General features: G+C 51.7%; 1 protein-coding gene across 7 annotated transcripts in view; it reads right to left on the minus strand.

Moving 5' to 3' along the window:
- Positions 1–14,707, minus strand: part of ZNF423 (zinc finger protein 423) — a 367,959-nt gene that overhangs the window by 25,916 nt on the left and 327,336 nt on the right. For all 7 annotated transcript variants that reach the window (XM_054454364.2, XM_063655023.1, XM_063655021.1 and 4 more), the window contains 2 exons: positions 11,723–11,854; positions 9,984–10,099 (listed from right to left, as the gene is read on the minus strand). In XM_054454364.2, coding sequence (XP_054310339.1) covers positions 9,984–10,099; positions 11,723–11,854 — 248 coding nt within the window. The remainder of the gene's footprint in view (positions 1–9,983; positions 10,100–11,722; positions 11,855–14,707) is intronic.

The following is a 14,707-nucleotide window of genomic DNA, read 5'->3' on the forward strand; positions in this document are numbered from 1 at the left end:
TCCAACTTTCTAGGAGCTCAAAAAATATGTTAACACATATGGGGATGGATGGATGGATGGATGGATGGATGGATGGATGGATGGATGGATGGATGGATAGCAAAGGGTGTCTTCACTCTCCAAAAACTCACATCAGAATGGAGAGTTTGGTGTAGACATAGTGACTTACAATCCATACTGGTAAAGGAATCAGGGGGGTTAAACCAAGGGCTGGAGAAACCAAAGGAAGGAGAATCAGAGAGGCTTCTCAGGGGAGGAGGCACTGGAGCTGGGCTGATGCATTAAGACAAAGAAAGGGTACTTCCTGCAGGCAGATGGGCAGGTGTACGTGCATCTAGGAAGCCCCGTCTTGATCTCACTGGGTAGGCGATGCGAGGCCAGCCCAGGAGAATAACGCAGGAAGGCAGTGGCCGTCTGTCCTGCTTGCCCCTCTAGTCCCTCTGCCTTTTTATTCTGTTCCGTGAACACCCCAAATCTGCTTGGGCCTCAGATACTTGGTACTGGCTCTTCCCTCTCCTGGAGGATCCCCCAGCTCTTCCCCACACTGGCTCTGCAACCTCCAGGATTGAGCTGAAATGCCAGCCTTTCCTGACCACCCAACACACACACACATGCACATACACACACCACTCTCCATCACAGTACGGCGTTTTCACATTCTGAAATCCCCTAGTTCACGTATTTACTGACTTATCATCAGTGTCTCCCAAAGCATGTCAGCTCCATGAGAATAGAAACCCTGTCTCCTTGTTCCCAGCTCTGTCTCAGGCCCCTGAGGTGGTGCCGGGAGTAGGTACTCAGTAAATGGAATCAGGACAAGGGTCGAATCAAATGTTCTCAAGGGCTAGGAAGGAAGGGTCCCAAGGGAGCTGAGATCCCTCCCCTGTCTCAGAGAGCTCTCCCTCTGGCTGGGTACCAGGACCCAGCCTGGCAGAGCCCGGCTCACCCTATCAGAAGGGCTCCGGGTTGCTTGCTAGAATACCTAGCTCTGCTTTTAATCAATTGTAATCATTTAGCTGGAAGCAGCATGATTAGGCACACACAAGCAAACAGCGTGAGCTAATCCGTTAAATGCGCCCGCTCAACGCTGGGCTGGCCGCTTTGCCACCGCGGGCCCGGCTCACGGAATCACTTCCTGCAGCCCCTGGCTTTGTCAATGAGGGAGTCAAGATTCCAGGGCGTGGCGCTGGTCCAACACCCCAAAACCGGCTTCATCAAGGACATGTGCATGTGTGCGTGCACACGTACACGCGCTGTGAACTCTGACATGCCCTGGCAGGCAGTGCCCCGCAGCTCCAAGATCCCAGAAGTTCTATGTCTAAAAAGACGTCTCTCTAGTTCAAGTTCTATTCCCCCATGACAGGACCAAGCAAGTCATAAAGGGGAGAAAGGTGGCAGCACCAGGAGCTTGAGGTCTTAGGAAGTCCCTATCTCCGTGACGAGAATGAATCCTTCCTCTCCCCAAGCCCAGCCTAAGCCACACCCATCCTGATGCTCATTTGCAAGCAACAGGGTTTGCAGGGCCCTGGCCTCGAGCTGCAGCCTGGCAAACGCGGCCGTGCACAGCCCTGGCCCCGCGCACACAGGCCCCATGGCGTTCCCACCTGGGCTCACCCAGGAGCAATTTTTTTTGCATACCCTGTTACTGCTACTTGTGCTACCTGCTTGGCCCAACTACTAAAATAGTTTCTGGGTCCCCTGACAACGAAAGCTTTTTATAGTTCAGCACTGCAGGCCTCATTTAAATCTATTAGCTCATATAAATGGCAATTTATTTAAACTTTGGAGGGTTTCTGTTTGCCTTGGTGGCAAAGACAATTCAGCTTTATGTGTGGCTCTGCCATTTGCAAATGACCCTGGGCAAACTGCTTAACTTCTCAGAGCCTCAGTTTCTGTATCTGTAAATGGGGATGAGAGTACCTTGTTCATAAGGCTGTACACAATCCATGCAAAGTGCTTAGAACAGAGCCTGGCCCACAGCACAGACCTAGGGCCCGGGGGGTGAAGACCATGAGAATTGTCTCTTGTACAATTTCAGGGGAGCTTGTCCACTGTCTAACTCCAGCCCTGTATGGCTGGTAAGCCACACATGACCCTCATGCATGCATCCCCACAGTGAGGATGAAGAACAGGAAGCAGCAAGGCTCTTAGGATGGGGAGATGGAGGAACCATCCGTGCCCAGTGTCTGTGGGCACAGAGGTGCCCATGGGGATGCAGAGACAGCTGGGCTGGTGGGCAGAGGCTGCCCCTCCCCTCAGGTTGGCTAACCGCTGGCATGGGGCCGATAGGGCCTCAGGCCTTCATCTGCTGAGGCCTGAGGCTGGGAATGCAAGGCCAACAGCTCTGACATTTGCGGGCTGTCTTGCACCCCCAGTCAAATCTACATACCACCCTCCACAGTGCCCGGACGTGGCTCAGAAATAGAGGGTCCTAAGAAAAGAGCCCAGGTCAAAGGCACTCAGAGAAGTAGGGGAAGGGGGACCCGAAGCCCCGGCCCTCTGGCCTCCATTCCATGCCCTTTATGCCCCGTCTCACTGCCTTGGGCACCTGGCTCCTCCCCATGCCCCAATGTGGGGTCTCCTGTGCCCACAGCCCTGAGGCTTGGTGGGATGCCACACAAGGAAGGACTTGGAGTCTCACTTTGTTCAAACTCAGTCCAGAAACCATGAAAGCAGAGCAAACTCCAAGGGGAGGGAACCCCCAAAGCCATCTGATCCTCAAACTGCCCAGAAGTCAATGTCAATAATAATCACAGGCAGCATCTGCTACGCGCTCTGTGTGCCAGCCACTGTGCCAAGGGCCTTTTGCAACTGAACTCTGAAGTAGGAACTACTCACACCCCTGCCTTACAGGTAAGGAAACTGAGGCTTACGGCTGGTGCATGACACAGCAAGGTTTTAAATACGGAGCCGCCCTCACAAAGACTGGGCCGCTCCCTGCTTCACTCTTGGCAGCATTTCAGACACGTGCATTGTTTGCACACTTCTACTGACAGGGACCTCAGCACTTTCCATTTCTAGACAGTTTTCCCACATACTGCAAATGCGCAGTGTCCATCCAGGTCATGCACCCCTTCCCTGAACAGCACCCTGAACTTGCTGGTTTGTATCGCATGACCCTACCCCCAGCCACAGCTCACTGGAGCAGGGTGGACAGCTCACCCAGGTTCACCTACCAGATTCCCCCTCCAGGGATCTAGCACCTGTTGCCTGAGGGCTGGCTGCCACTGCTGTCACTATCTCTGGGGTTTCCTGGGTGTTCCTTCTGGCTACCTGTGTCACCAATCCTCACACTAAATCCTCTCTGTTGAGCTACCTAGGGTGTCTGTCTTAGCAGAATTGACAAGAGCTGTGGAACCTTGACCACCTTCCTCCTTGTGCAGAGGAGACCAGAAAGTCAGGCTGTAGAGAGAGAGGACAATAAAAGCCAGAAAGAGGCAGAAGGCAGGGACCAGGCAGTCTTAGAGAAGACAGAGTGTCGCTGCCTTATTTAAGTGACACTTGGCTCCGGGAATAGGGCTGCCAAAAACCCAACATTGCTTCCTGCTCTTAGCATCCAAAATCCACCCATGTCCCTACAGCTTAATTTCCCTTCTAGCTTGAGCCAGCTGCAGAGAGTGATGCCTGAGCCATGACTATCGAAGACCAAAACCCCTGTTCTGAGTTGGTGCCCACTGCCAAAAGTCTTGGAGCCACCTGAAGCAATGAGAACCCCTCCAGGACCCAGCGTTCTTAAAAAGCTCGAAGACAACTGTCCCTGCATTTCTTCTGCAATCCATCCAAGTCTTCTCCTGGTTAAACAGACTCAGGACAGACTCCAGGAAGCACCTCGAGGTCAGACTGGATCCCCTTCTGCCTGGGTTTTCAGGGTGTGGGGTGAGCGTGGGCAGGTGTATATGTGGGTGAGGGTACAGGTATATGGACAAAGCTTAGTCTCCCCTATTTCTTTTTTTCCTACTTTCAAGTCATAGGATTTATTTTGTTTTGTGAATTTGAAAGCTTTAAGCCACAATAAAATGAGAGAAAACTTTTTTTTTCATTGTTAGATCAGGCCAGTTAATGGTGACTTTCTTGGTAATATCCTTTCTCCACCCTACGGCTTCGAAGTTATCACTTGGGCTACTTGAACTCTGTGACTGGTTGTTGTTCCTACTGCTGTCTTCTGAGATAGATCTGCTGCTTACTGTTCCCGCTTTGCTCCAAAATCTCTTCATTTTATTCCATTTAAGACCAACAAAAGCAATTAAAATGAGCAAAGGTAAAAAAGAAATGTAGAAACTGATCAAAAGACCATTGTCTTTAGGAGCAGCACGTCATTTTGGAAACAAGGGTACACTTTTTTCTACCGTAAGCCAAAATCCATTATTAACACTTCCTCCTGGTGATGATATTGCCAGCTCACAATCTGGAGGAGCATAACCAGGATCACACTGAGAATAGAAAAGTTCATTGCAAACCCCATTCTCTATGCAATTTATGTTATATCTTGTTATATTTATGTCACTAAGATATCTGCATCCTTGGAATCTACATAACCTGTGTTGACCACATGCGGTTATAGCTTCTGCATAGGTCCCCCATTGTTTTGAACCATTTCTTGCATGTGCAGATAAACATACATGACCCCCAAGGTAAGTATATTGTATATCCAAGTCTGTCATTGATACTGGTTCTGAATGTGTCCAGTGACAATCTTTCCACAAAGAATATCATAAAAATGACAACGGGAACCACAGTTTCCAAAGTTGTCATTTAGAAAATTCACTTTTTCTGTACACAGAACACTAGCAGACTTAGAAAATTTTCCAAATAACTGTGCACACTGTCTATCCCTATCTCTGCATACTCCTTTAAAGCAATATCTAGTGTTATTACTGCAGTATTCTAAATCAGCAGCTTTCACATCAGGTACACAAAACTCAGATATTCCATTGCAAAAAAAAAAAGTCTCCCCTATTTCTTCCCCCGAACTCCGACCTTCAGCCACTGACAACTGCTGGTCTGTTTTCTATGGTGATATATTTTTACCTTTTTCCAGAATGTCATGTCAGTAAAAGCATACAGCATGGAACCTTTTGAGTATGGCTTTTGTCATGTGACATTTGAGAATGATCCATGGGGCCAGGGACAGTGGCTCACGCCTGTAATCCCAACACTCTGGGAAGCCAAAGTGGGAGGACTGCTTAAGCCCAGGAGTTTGAGACCAGCCTGGGCAGTATCATGAGACCCTATCTCTAAAAATAAGTTAAAATTAAAAAATTAGCTGGGTGTGGTGGTGTGCACCTACAGTCCCAGCTACTCAGGAAGCTGAGGTGAAAGGATGACATGAGCCCCAGAGGTTGAGGCTGCAGTGAGCCATGATCACACTCCTGCACTCCAGCCTGGGTGACAGAGCCAGACCCTATCACTTAAAAAACAAAACAAGATTCATTCACATTGTTACATGTATCTGCAGTTGCCTTTTACTACTGAGAATGTACACATGACCTGTACCAATGTAACACATGACCCCATCTGTTACCCATCCTCCAAATAAGGGACAACGACGGGGCCTCCAGTTTGGGGCCATGACAAAGCTGTTAACATCATTCATGTAGAGGTATTGGTGTGAGTGTAAATTTTCTTTTTTCTTGGGTAAACACTAAGAGTGGGATTACTGGGTCTAACGGTAAATGAACGTTTAACTTTATAAGAAACTGACAAATATTTTGTCACATGGCCATACCATCTTGCACTGCTACCGGCAATGTGTGAAGGTTCCTATCCCACCCTCACCAACTCTCAGCATTGTGAGTTTTTCATTTATGTGGGTGGCATCAGGCTATGGTTTTCACTTGCCCTTCCCTAATGACTAATGATGTTCATTTTCTTTGGTGAGACATCTGCCAAAAGATTTTTGCTCATTTTTTAGTTGTTCTGTGTCCCCTCTCATTATGGAGTTTTGAGAGTTCTTCATATAGTCTGGATACAAGTGCTTTATTCGATACGTGATTTGCAAATATTTTCTCCCAATCAGTGACTTTTCATTCTCTTAACCACGTCTTTCAAAAGCAAACTTCTTACATTTTGATTCAGGGTGTAAATCAGATAATATCTGTCCCCTGCTTGGTTTCCCATCACGATGGAGATAAAATCCAAAGTCCTTCACTGTCCTGAAAACCTTGCCGTGATCTGGGCTCCACTGCCTCTGCCCCAATTCACTGTGCTTCAGCTGCACTCTGCCTTCTGTCATCCTAGCCCTGGCACCCAGTGGCCACAGGGCCTTTGCACTCACAGCTCTCTTCCACACAATCCTGCCTTCATGCCATCGGTCCTCAGCTTGCATGCCACCTCCTCAGGAAGGCCCTCCCTGACCACACTTACCAAGGAGTGTCCGACTTCAACCTCCCAGCATGCTCTAGCCCATTATTTGGTTTTATTTTTTTCATGTCATTGGCTCTTATTGGAAAATGCCCATCAATCCCCTAGAATACAGACCCCGTGGGTATTTCTTCATCTTTTCACCACTGTCTTCTCAGGTGCTAGAAACAGGGCCTGGCACATCATGGGCCCTCCACATACTTGCTTCAAACAAACGAATAGGAAAGCTAGTTCCCTCTCATGTTCCTAATCATTCTGTTGTGAATTTGCAACAGTTTGTCTAAACTCCTTTGAATTAATCTCAGTCTTTTGGGCAGAGCCCTCCGAACTTGGACTCAAAGAGGACTCACACCTCCCTTATACTGGCAACTGTGCTCCTGTTAATGTATCCTAAGAAAACATTATGTTTGGAGGGAGACATGTCAATGTTGACAGAGACCAAGCCTGTCATGGTTCAATTCTACCTCCTATACTTCTATTCCTGCAGCAGCACTTCCTGGTCCTGCAGTGAGCTCAATCCTAAGCCTAGAATATTCTCAAGACCTCTCAGCCCATGGTCCCTTGTGCCTGCAAATACCAGGTGCCTGGAATTTCCATGCATAACCTCAAACTACACATGGCCACAAGAAACCAGCAAGGATGGAACTCCAGTTGGCCTTGCCTCCCACTGCCCCACCCAAACCTCCAGCTCATTCCAAGAAACAGCACACTTGCCTATTCCACCCAGCCAGGGCCTTCCAGCCCCAGCTTCTGTGTAGGGACAATGAACACTCCAATGCCTGAAAAACCCTCCTCTCAAAAACAAGAAAATTGCTATTCAAGTTACTTAACAAGAGCCATTATTTGCATAGATTTGGTGTTGCAACAACACTTCCATATTTAAACGGTCTATAATTAAAATCATTAATTGCAGAAAATAGCGACTCGTTAAGGCTGTAATTTAGCGGTTTCTCAGTATTTGAGGATCTGACTTAAAGGTTAACGGGATGACCCAGGAAACCACCAGCTCACACGAACCACTCTCAGGTCAAGTGTGGCCCACAGCTCGAGACAGGTGGGATCGAAGCAAGATCCAGATTGAAAGCAGCAGCCTCCCTCCACCTCTGCACTTACGGGCTACGCCCCCAGCCCAGTGACACCGATGAAGCTCAAAAACGTCAGGATGGGAAACCTTCTCTGGGAATAATCTTAAGGCCATCAGAGAAGACACCCCTTGGCATTTGGGACAATGCAGGGGAGCCAGGCAGGAGCTGAGCAAGTCCAAAGTGTAAATAAATCGTAGTTTATATGCACTCATGGGTTTAAAAGAGGCCTGACCTGTTGGGCTATAGAAAGCTTCCTCTGTCAGGGGACCCAGGCCTATTTTGGTAGCTGGGCCACTCAGGTAAGGCAGGTAGGATAAGGTGGCTGCATGGACTGCACTTGGGAGAGGGTGCACATCCAGCACACGAGCAGGGAGGCTTCTTGGATGGCATCAATGCCTAGCTGTTGCCCCACACATCCTAAGCACAGAGACATCAGCTCAGTTTGTGGATCAATGGGGAGACAGCAGTGGCATGGTCAGGGTCACTAGCTCAGTGGTGGCCTTTTGGAAGTGGAACCCCCTCTCTGGGCCAGGTCTGTATGATTGGTTTCATAACTCTGTCCCACGTTGTGACAATGGGATAAAGGCCTCATGTACAATACACAAATTTATGAGCACCATAAGGATGAAAAGAAACAGGCTTTCCACCACACCAGCTGGGTGCTCCTCGGGGCCAGCCCTGAGCTCAGCCTGCCTAGCCCTGGCATGGGGCCAGCCTATGGAAACAGGACTTGACCATCTAATGGTGAATCCCCATTTTTTTTTCTGGGTACGGTCCCCGCACCCTCCAAGGGCCTGTTTGCATGTCCTCCAGGCAACAGCCACCACCAGCTGTGCAGACAGGCGGGCCCAGGCCTGGCAGTGTGGGTGGGCCACAGCACAGTAAGAAGGGGGCCCCCTACAACAGGCCACAGCTGTGCCCCTCTAACCCCAGAGAGGGGGGCACCACTGTGGCCATTCAAGTGACTCTGCACGGGGTGAGTGGCCCCAGCCTTGTAACCTGGGTGTGTGGGAGATTGCTGCGTGCAGGTGCAGCAGTGGCATAGGGATGAGGGAGGGTGCTGCTGGGTGTGGAGGGCCCCCCCTGGGGGGCCAAACTGGTGTGTATAAGTCCTTAGGGCTCTCTTCTCCTTCCAGGCAGAGGGTGGAATTCCCTGCCTCACCCGCTTTGAGGTTGGGCATGCCCGCGGGACTTACTCTAGTCAACACCATGTGAGAGAAGGTGGCGTGCATCATTTCCCAGGGGAAGCTTGAAGCACTGGTGCAGAAGTCACCACCTCCCTCTTCTTCCTGCCTCGGTGACTACGGAAACGTGGATGGGCATGGACCCTCTGTGGGCCTGGGTCACTGAGTGAATATTATGAACAGAGTCTCTTCCCCATCACTTGCTTGCATATGTCACATGGGCAACAAATAAACCTTTTGTTGAGGACATAGAGACCGAGAGGAGGTTTGTTATTGCAGCCTAACCTACCCACATCCTTCCCGACAGGCTCATTCTTGGTATGTGACATTTCGGCATGTCCGTCTGTGTGTATGTGTGATATATCTGTGGACATGAGTGTGGTCCTTCTTTTGGGGGTACAGTGTTGCGCTGCATGTGTGCGGTATTCCTCAGGGTGGATGCAGTGTTACTCTTTGTAAGTGACATCTCTGGGCATATGCACTGTGATAGGAACTGTGTGCATGCACCTTCCCTTTGTGTGTGTGATGCTATAGTCCAGGTACAGTGAATGTGAGATTTTTCTGTGTACATGTGTTGTATTTCTGGTGGGCATGTGATCTCTCCAGTGTTGTAAGAATTTTTTGCAAAAACCAGCGGGAGAGAAAGCAGTTTCACTTGGGCACAGATCTTGTTCCTTGGAAAAACCAGTAACAGGTGAGAAGGGGCCCCATGGGATTCCAAGGGAGGTGGCTGCGAATGCCTGGGAAGACCGTCACAGCAGCTCCCTTTCCCAAGCTCCTCTCAGCTACCACAGGCTGGGGATGAGGATGCAAGGAAGTTGGCTGAGGCCCCTGTCCCTTGCCTGAGGACCACATCAGTCTCAGGACCTCTGGTGACCGCCTCCAAGTTGGGGCAATCGGGCACCACTACTCTTACTTTTCTGGCTTTTATGGGCAAAACTGGAGGCTCCAAGGCCCCAGACCTAACTCCTGTCCCCACACAGCCCCAGGACCCAGCCACAAAGATATCATGGGCTTCTAGCCACAGAACCAAAGCTCAGTGAAATATCATTTTACAATAGAGGTAGGGAAATGGAATCCCCAAGAGCAGACAGGACTTGCCACGAAACACTTCAAATGTAAGCTTCTGACTCTTGCTCTGGGCTCAGCTGGTGGCAGTTGGTTCTTTTGAGAATGCTGGGCCAGCAGAGGCCAGGGGGCTGAAACTCCATGCCTGCCAGCCAGGAGGTCAGCCCCTGATTGCAGACCTGCCAGCATAAGACCCCATCAGCCTGCCTTAACCCTGAGACCCTTGGTGCTGACGGGGGAACCGAGGACCATCAGGCGGCATGGTACAGCGGATGTGGGCACCCACCTGCAGCTCGGTCTGGAAGAAGAACTTCTGAGGGCACTGTGAGCAGTCGTAGATCTTGTCCTCCTGCCCGTGCACGGCAAAGATGTGCTGCTGCAACTTGTTGGCCTGGACGAAGACTAGACACAGACACGGCTGTCAGGGCCAAGCTCAGGACACCAGCCCAGCCTCCTGTGGCAGCTGCCCCCACAACACTCGCAGGCAGGGATCACTGTGGCATAGGTACAGTCAGCCAAACAGTGGGCTACTGGGAGTATTCTTAGCACATACTAGAGGAGACTCAAGTTAGATAAGCTGAGCTCCGGTACTTAGTGGCTGTGCAACCCTGGGTAAGTCACTTAACCTCTCTGGGCTCCATTTCCTCACTCAAAAAATGAAGATTATAATATGTCCCTAGCTGGGTGGCTGGGAGGATCAAATGGGATATTGATAAAGTGCTTAAAAGATGGCCTGCCACAGACAAATGAATGCTGTCCTCCTCATCCCCATCATCAACAGCCAGACACCTACAGGGGTGAGCTTCTTGAACCCCTCCCAGGCCTGTAGGACAGGTGCTATTATCCCCATTTGATACAAGAGAAAACTGAGGTACCAGGAATGTTAAATGGCTTGTCCAAGGTCCCACCGCTAGCAAGTGGCAGAGCCTAGACTTGAATTAAATAAGCTCAGCACAGGGTCTTGTACAAGAAGTTGCTCAACCAACACAAATTCCTATTTTTATTGTTGTCAGCATCCTCGGGCCCCCACACAGAGGCCCCCATGTCCTGGGTTGGCAGACGGGCAGCTGGAGCCCCTCAGTGCCAGCCTCAGAGTGTGACAGTGACAGATGGGTGGGGGCTCCTGCGATGAGTGGGAAGGTGGCATCAGGGTGCTCAGGGACTCTGGGAAGCCCCAGGGGTGTGTGTTTGGGGGATTTGCCCCAGAGTGGACACCCCTGGGCCTGGCGTGGAGCAGGTCTAGCCCTGGCTTCCCAGTGGCAGGAGTTCAGAGGTGGCCCCAGCCCTGGGCGCACCCAGGAGGTGGCCCAGAGCAGCTGTGTGTCTGGGAGGTGAGCACTTCAGAGATACCCTCCTGCCAGGCGTCCTCCCCAGGGTAGGCTTCCTGCCGTGGCAGACAGCAGATGTCGGGGGAGGCAGGGAAGGCCAGGCTCTCCCACGCACACCGGCTGCCATCTGGGCAGCAGGAGGGGGCCGGCAGAGCCCCTGAGACTTGCCTCGGGCTGGGACAGCCATTCGCCTGGGCCGGCAGCCAGTCTGGGGGCTGGGGACTTGGCCGGCAGAGCTGCCCTTGACCCCTGCATCCTGGAGCATGGATGGGAGCTAGGTAGGCCAGGGAAGGGGGGAACCAGGAGTATGTGAAGCTGGGAGCCCCAGACGTGCTGAATAGAGCTCAAGGCTCGGGGAGACAAACACAGGGCCCGGGAGGGGAAAACTGCAGCAGAGGGTTGAGGCTGGGTTGGACAAAGGGCTTCCAGCTGCTGTGTGCAGAGGGCGAGGAGAGGGTGCCAACCAGCCTGCTGATGAGGAGAGGCCAGAGAGCACTGAAGGAGGGCGTGTGTCAGCTCTGAACTGAGGGACATGGGGCAAAGGGCCTGTTAATCCCTCAGGGTATCCCCCATGGAGTCCTGGTCTATAACAGGCCTGCCAAGGAAAGAGGAAGAACACACACTGGGATCCCGCAATGACGGGGCAGGGCTCCTGCGTTCATCTCTCTCCCCCGAGGGGCACAAGCTGGGTACTTACCTGTGAAACACACGGGGCATTTGAAGGTGCCGCCCATGCCCTCGAAGCTGTGCTCAATGAGGTGACAGAGGAGCTTGGCCGGGGAGTCGAACATCTGGTTGCACAGCTTACACTCGTGGTTGATGCCTTCCTCTGCAAGGAAAACCCGTGACCAGTCAGTGAAAAGCATGCCATGCCCCCCAGACAGGTGCTCACAAGGTCTCCCATAGATCGCAGCGCTAACCCCCGTCCAATCCCCAGCACCGGGGCTGGTGAGGGGAACACAGACACCAAGACTCATCCTGGCTCCACATGGCCTCACCCCTAGAGGCTTACAGACCCCAGAGGACTGGCTCCAAATATGTGGCCCTTGGAGGTGCCATTTGCTGTGATTTCTCCTGCTGATCAAGCAGCCAGGTGTGCAGGCCATGGTCAACAGCTTGAGTCCCAAGACTGGGTCACTGTGCAGAGGCACCCAGGATGAGGTACGGGATGCAGAAGGTGGTCCAACCAGGATTTTAAAAAATCCAATCAAATATTTATTGAGCATGTACCATGTGCCAGGAACTTTGCTCTAAGGATTCTTTAGGCAACTAAACAAATCGTGTCTCTGCCCCCATTCTGGCGGTGGGGTAGACAGATGATAAACAAAATCATCAGCACATAATGCAGTGTCAGGAGGTGATGTGAATATGCAGGGAGAGCACTCTAGGAGATGGGTGGGGGCAGGGCCCTGAGGTGGGTCCATGCCATGCTGGACAGGCTTGAAGCCCAGCATGGGAACAGAGTGCCTGAGCTCGGAGGGCCAAGAGTGAGGTCAGAGAGGCTACAGGGATGGACAAGAAGAGCCTTATCAGCCCCTGGAGGACTTTGGAATTTTACTTCGAGACTGATGGGCAGCATGGAAGATACTGCACCAAACGCTCTTTTTATTTGCTTTTCTTTTAAACAAATGGTCTATGCAGTGGATGATGGACAACAGGCAAACTCGCCATCCTGTTCAGACCAGAACACAGCTCCTTCATCTCCCCACCTGGGAGCCGCTGAGACCCCAAACCTTCACCCAAAGGCGCTGAGGGACACACAGTGCCTGAGCACCAGCCTTGCCAGTGTCGAGGAGGCTCAGAGCTCTGGTGCCCTCGCTCACAATCAAGCAGCACCAGGTTCAAATTCTGGCTCCTCAACCCCGCACAGCATGCTGTGGGCACCAGCTCATGTGCAGTAAGATGGGGACAACCTGTCCTCCCTGCCTCCCGGGCTGCAGTGGGGTCAGCGGTGGGGTCAGCGGTGGGGATGGGGAATCCCCTGGTTTGAGTCACACATCACCTGGGGTTGGAATCCAGCCCTTCCCTTACTGGGTGATCTTAGGCAAGTCACACAACCTCTCTGTACCTCAGTTTCCTCTGTCTGAAACACTCCATAACAGCTTTTCTGCTATAGTTGCTATGAGAATTAAATGAGCTAATACACGCACAGGGGTCTGGAACAGACCCTGGCACACAGCAAGTGCTCAATAAGTGTTTACTGCCAGGCATGTCAGTGTTGGTGAGAGTATTATCTGGGACAGCCAAGGACACGGGTTCCCCTTTGGGCTCCCCCAGGGAACCAGCCTCACTGAAGGCGCCAGGTGCTCTGATTTGCCCTTAAAGGCAAGAATTAGGTAGCAGAGGGGTTCTGCTGGTGGCAAGACATGAACACAGATGGGCTGAGGCTCCTGGCGAGTCCCTGGGTCCCTAGGCCCTGGCAGGGGCTGGCAGAGACAGCAGGCATTCCCCCTGGCCCAGCCATCCCCCGCACCCCCGGGCACCCCACCGCAGAGGCACGCACACACGCGTGCACACACAGGTGGGCCTGCCCCACATAGCCCACTGGCTGGAATCTACCGGGTGTATGTCATGCCCCTGGAGCCCTGGCAACTAGGCCACATACACCCGACAGAGACTCAAACAGATCTTCCATTTATACTAGCAGAAAAGGAACTCATTGACAAGTTTTGGGACACAGGGCAGGCTCAGCACGCTCGCCCCGCAGGCCCCACGCATGTCCTCCACCTCCCTTGGGGAGACGTTCATCATAATTAGAGATGGCCTCCAGTGTGGAGGGCTGCCTCAAAAGACCCCCCAATGCATCCCCTGCCCCCTACACAAACAACATTGCCCAGTGCCTGGCACAGGGTGTAGGATCAAGGAAAGAAAGAGACTCCATCCTTATACGTGACCTTATTAGAATGAGGACACCCCTTGGACATTAAGGAGGGAGGGGGTATGTGAAGTTGACAACTGTGCAGAGTTTTCTGTAAGAATAGTTTATAATATATTTCAATCTCAGAAATAACCCAGCTTACTTGGAAAACTGCATTTCTGGGAAGAAGAAATGGGTTCGGAGAATTAGACCATTTACTCAAGTAACACAGCCAGATGGGGGTGGTGCAGAAGAGGATACAAAACCTTTCCCATATGCATGTACCCCCACCATCATACACCACCTCCAGGCAGCCTGCCCTGACTATTCCAGTTCATGAGCACACACACGTGTGCACGCACACACACACGACTACTCCCTCACTGGGCACAATGACCCTTGATTCATGTAACCATGTGAGTTTTTCTGGGCTCGCCTGCAGGAGGGGCTTGGAAATACTCACAGAGGAGAGACCTCCCCAGGCTGGGCCCTCTCTCCCTGCCCAGGTAGGGGCTCTGGGGGCTGAGATGGCAAACAGGATTTACTGCTCTCTGCCGAGCGGGGGCCTTTAACCACTTGGCTGTGAATGGCAACGTGCCCATCTGATACACAAACACCGAGAGGACAAAGAAGCCTCCTGCAACTTATAAATCAGAGAAATCATGTCTGACAGTCACTTTCCGTTCTCCGAGTGCCGAGCAATTCATCAGCTGGTCCCCCCTGATTCACAGTCGCAGCTACACCCAGCGCCCACGTTCATAAATATGTGCACAGTCAGGCAGCCCTGGAGCTGCCAGCTGTCCGGGGCCCAAACGGCTACCATTT

The sequence above is a fragment of the Pongo pygmaeus genome, chromosome 18, assembly GCF_028885625.2.
Source record: "Pongo pygmaeus isolate AG05252 chromosome 18, NHGRI_mPonPyg2-v2.0_pri, whole genome shotgun sequence".
Lineage (NCBI taxonomy): Eukaryota > Metazoa > Chordata > Mammalia > Primates > Hominidae > Pongo > Pongo pygmaeus.